At 47.1% G+C, this 2,500-nt stretch overlaps 1 protein-coding gene across 2 annotated transcripts in view; it reads left to right on the top strand.

Annotated features, from left to right (window-relative positions):
• LOC119573249 (ankyrin repeat and BTB/POZ domain-containing protein BTBD11-like) overlaps positions 1 to 2,500 on the top strand; it is a 55,429-nt gene that overhangs the window by 23,809 nt on the left and 29,120 nt on the right. For both annotated transcript variants that reach the window (XM_037920378.1, XM_037920377.1), the window contains exon 2: positions 2,082 to 2,316. In XM_037920378.1, coding sequence (XP_037776306.1) covers positions 2,082 to 2,316 — 235 coding nt within the window. The remainder of the gene's footprint in view (positions 1 to 2,081; positions 2,317 to 2,500) is intronic.

The following is a 2,500-nucleotide window of genomic DNA, read 5'->3' as shown; positions in this document are numbered from 1 at the left end:
GAGTGTACATGTGTACATGTGTGTGTGCGCGCGCGCGTGTGAGTGATACGCATCATACCTTCGGTAGCCCTTTTAGTATGTACATAATGCGTATGTATGACGTATGCCTGTATGTATGTACTTCTTTATACAAATATGGTTGTGTGGATAGCCACTTAGCGAGGCACGTGGCAGAGGATTCGCCATTAGCCACACGAAACAGGTACTATTAGCATCATCATGGATAACCTTGTAGAACCTCTCCGATGTTGACAGTCGACGGATTTTGAGATTGACTGGGATCTTAATTCGATTATTTCTTTCTTGGTATTGTTCTCTCTAGAATTAGAGAAAAAAAAACTGACAAGATCCTGAAAATAACAAATGTAAGAGTTAATTTTACGAAATAATTTTACTTAAAGTGATATCGTTTTGTTAGAGATATTTAGCAACGAGGTAATTTTATGAAGCAATTTTACCTTATAATTGTTATGGGGATGCCGTATACCATAGCCTATTAACAAGCCACGTTATTGCCAGAAACATACACAAATACTCTTTCGAAAGCCTTTGGTGTTCATAGTTCGTCTCGGCGGAAGAGGAAATCATCACTTTCTTTGAAGAACCGTACGTCAGCTGCCTCCGTATGGGGAGGTGTGTGTGGCGTTAGTTCTTTTTCGGTACTGTTACATTAACTGTCACCATCATCATTATTGTTACCATTATCATTATCATTAGTATTTTCCTCTTCCTCGTCGTCATCGTCATCGTCATCGTCATCGTCATCATCATCATCATCATCATCATCATCATCATCATCATCATCATCATCATCATCATCATCATTATCATTATCATTATCATTATCATTATCATCATCATCATCATCATCATCATCATCATCATCATCATCATCATCATCATCATCATCATCATCATCATCATTTCAGACGTAGATGTCACGTAAACTATAGAGGACGAACATACAGCATGAAAATAGAGACACAGGAATTGGAAAGTGAAAATGGACAAAGGAATAATAACAATATCCATAGAGAAGGTAGAGAGGAAAAAGTAAAAAGTAAAAAGCAGTGGTGTTGTGGCTGCGACTCGTTGGCACGCGGAGGAGAAACACGTCAACACAAACAGCTTGGTCTCGTATTTTGCACGTGTTAATTACCCGTTGACGCAGCCTCCATCTCTTCCCTCCTCCTTCCACTTTCTTCTCTCGACCGCAGATCCTCCTCCTCCTTCTCCTTCCTATCTCCTCTCTTTCAATCTCTCTCTCTTCCTCTCTCCTCTCTTTCACTCTCTTTCTCTTCCTCTCTCTTCTCTCTCGCTCTTTCTCTCGCTTTCTCTCTCTTTTTCTCTTTCTTTCTCTCTCTCTCTCTCTCTCTCTCTCTCTCTCTCTCTCTCTCTCTCTCTCTCTCTCTCTCTCTTTGCAAACACACGAGCACACACACACACACACACACACACACACACACACACACACACACACACACACACACACACACACACACACACACACACACACACACACACACACACACACACACACATTTCTCCATGTATCACCTCGCCCTCCCCCGCCGCTGCCCGCCCCCACACTCGCTCCTGCCCTGCCCCTGCCCCTGCCCCTGCCCCTGCCCTCCCTCCGCCGGAAGTCTCGTCCGACGAAAGGCTCGCGGTGTTGGCCGACGTGACCTGCCCGGCAAGGCGCCCCTCCCCTTCCAAACAGGCGGCTTCGATTCCCACAGGATGTCCACGCGATTGTCAGTGAGGCGAAGGTCCAGCGAGATCAAGCGCTAACATTACCGGGCCCCGTGTTCCTGTCCGGCCAAGGTTGCTTCTCTCGCTGTTCCTCGTTTGTTGGCTGAGGCGTACGCGTTTGTTTCTCTGATTGTTAGATATTTATTTATTATTACCATTTTGTTTTGGATGGGTGGGGGTGGGGTGTTCTTTCCTTCGCTTGATAGCCGCGGGCCAGTTTAGAGGATCATTCACATGATCCACTTACCTGTTTTCTGTTGTGTGTTGCTTCTTTTTTGTGAGTATTGTGTGGCTTGTGCATTAATCACATGCCTTTCTCTCGCCCGCAGACCAGGAGATGCGCACCGTCTCAGCGCTGACGCCGGTGCCATGCTCCGTGCTCAACAGCAACAGCAACAGCAGCAACCTTCCCCTCAGGGCGGCAGCACCAGAGACCTGACGCCGTACTCCCAGCAACAGCAGCAGCAGCAGCAGCAACAGCAGCTGGGCAAGACCCCCGTGAGGGACTTGGGCGGCGGATCAGCCCCTGCCCTCAAGACGCAGCCCACCAGGGACCAGCCCCAAGTAAGTACATCCGCCTTGTCAGCCTATCGGGTTCTTTTTATCTCGACTTCTCTGTGGGATCGGTGTCGCGATATTCAATATTCGGATCAGCTGTGATTCCTTCGTTTTAAGCTGGTGTGTTGTCGAGTATTAGGCTTATGAAATCTCCGGTATGTGCGATCAGTAAGACTATCGCGCACTCCAT

The sequence above is a fragment of the Penaeus monodon genome, chromosome 5, assembly GCF_015228065.2.
Source record: "Penaeus monodon isolate SGIC_2016 chromosome 5, NSTDA_Pmon_1, whole genome shotgun sequence".
Taxonomy (NCBI): domain Eukaryota; kingdom Metazoa; phylum Arthropoda; class Malacostraca; order Decapoda; family Penaeidae; genus Penaeus; species Penaeus monodon.
Note: the sequence above shows the minus strand (reverse complement) of the source record. Positions and strands in the feature narration are given on the sequence as shown.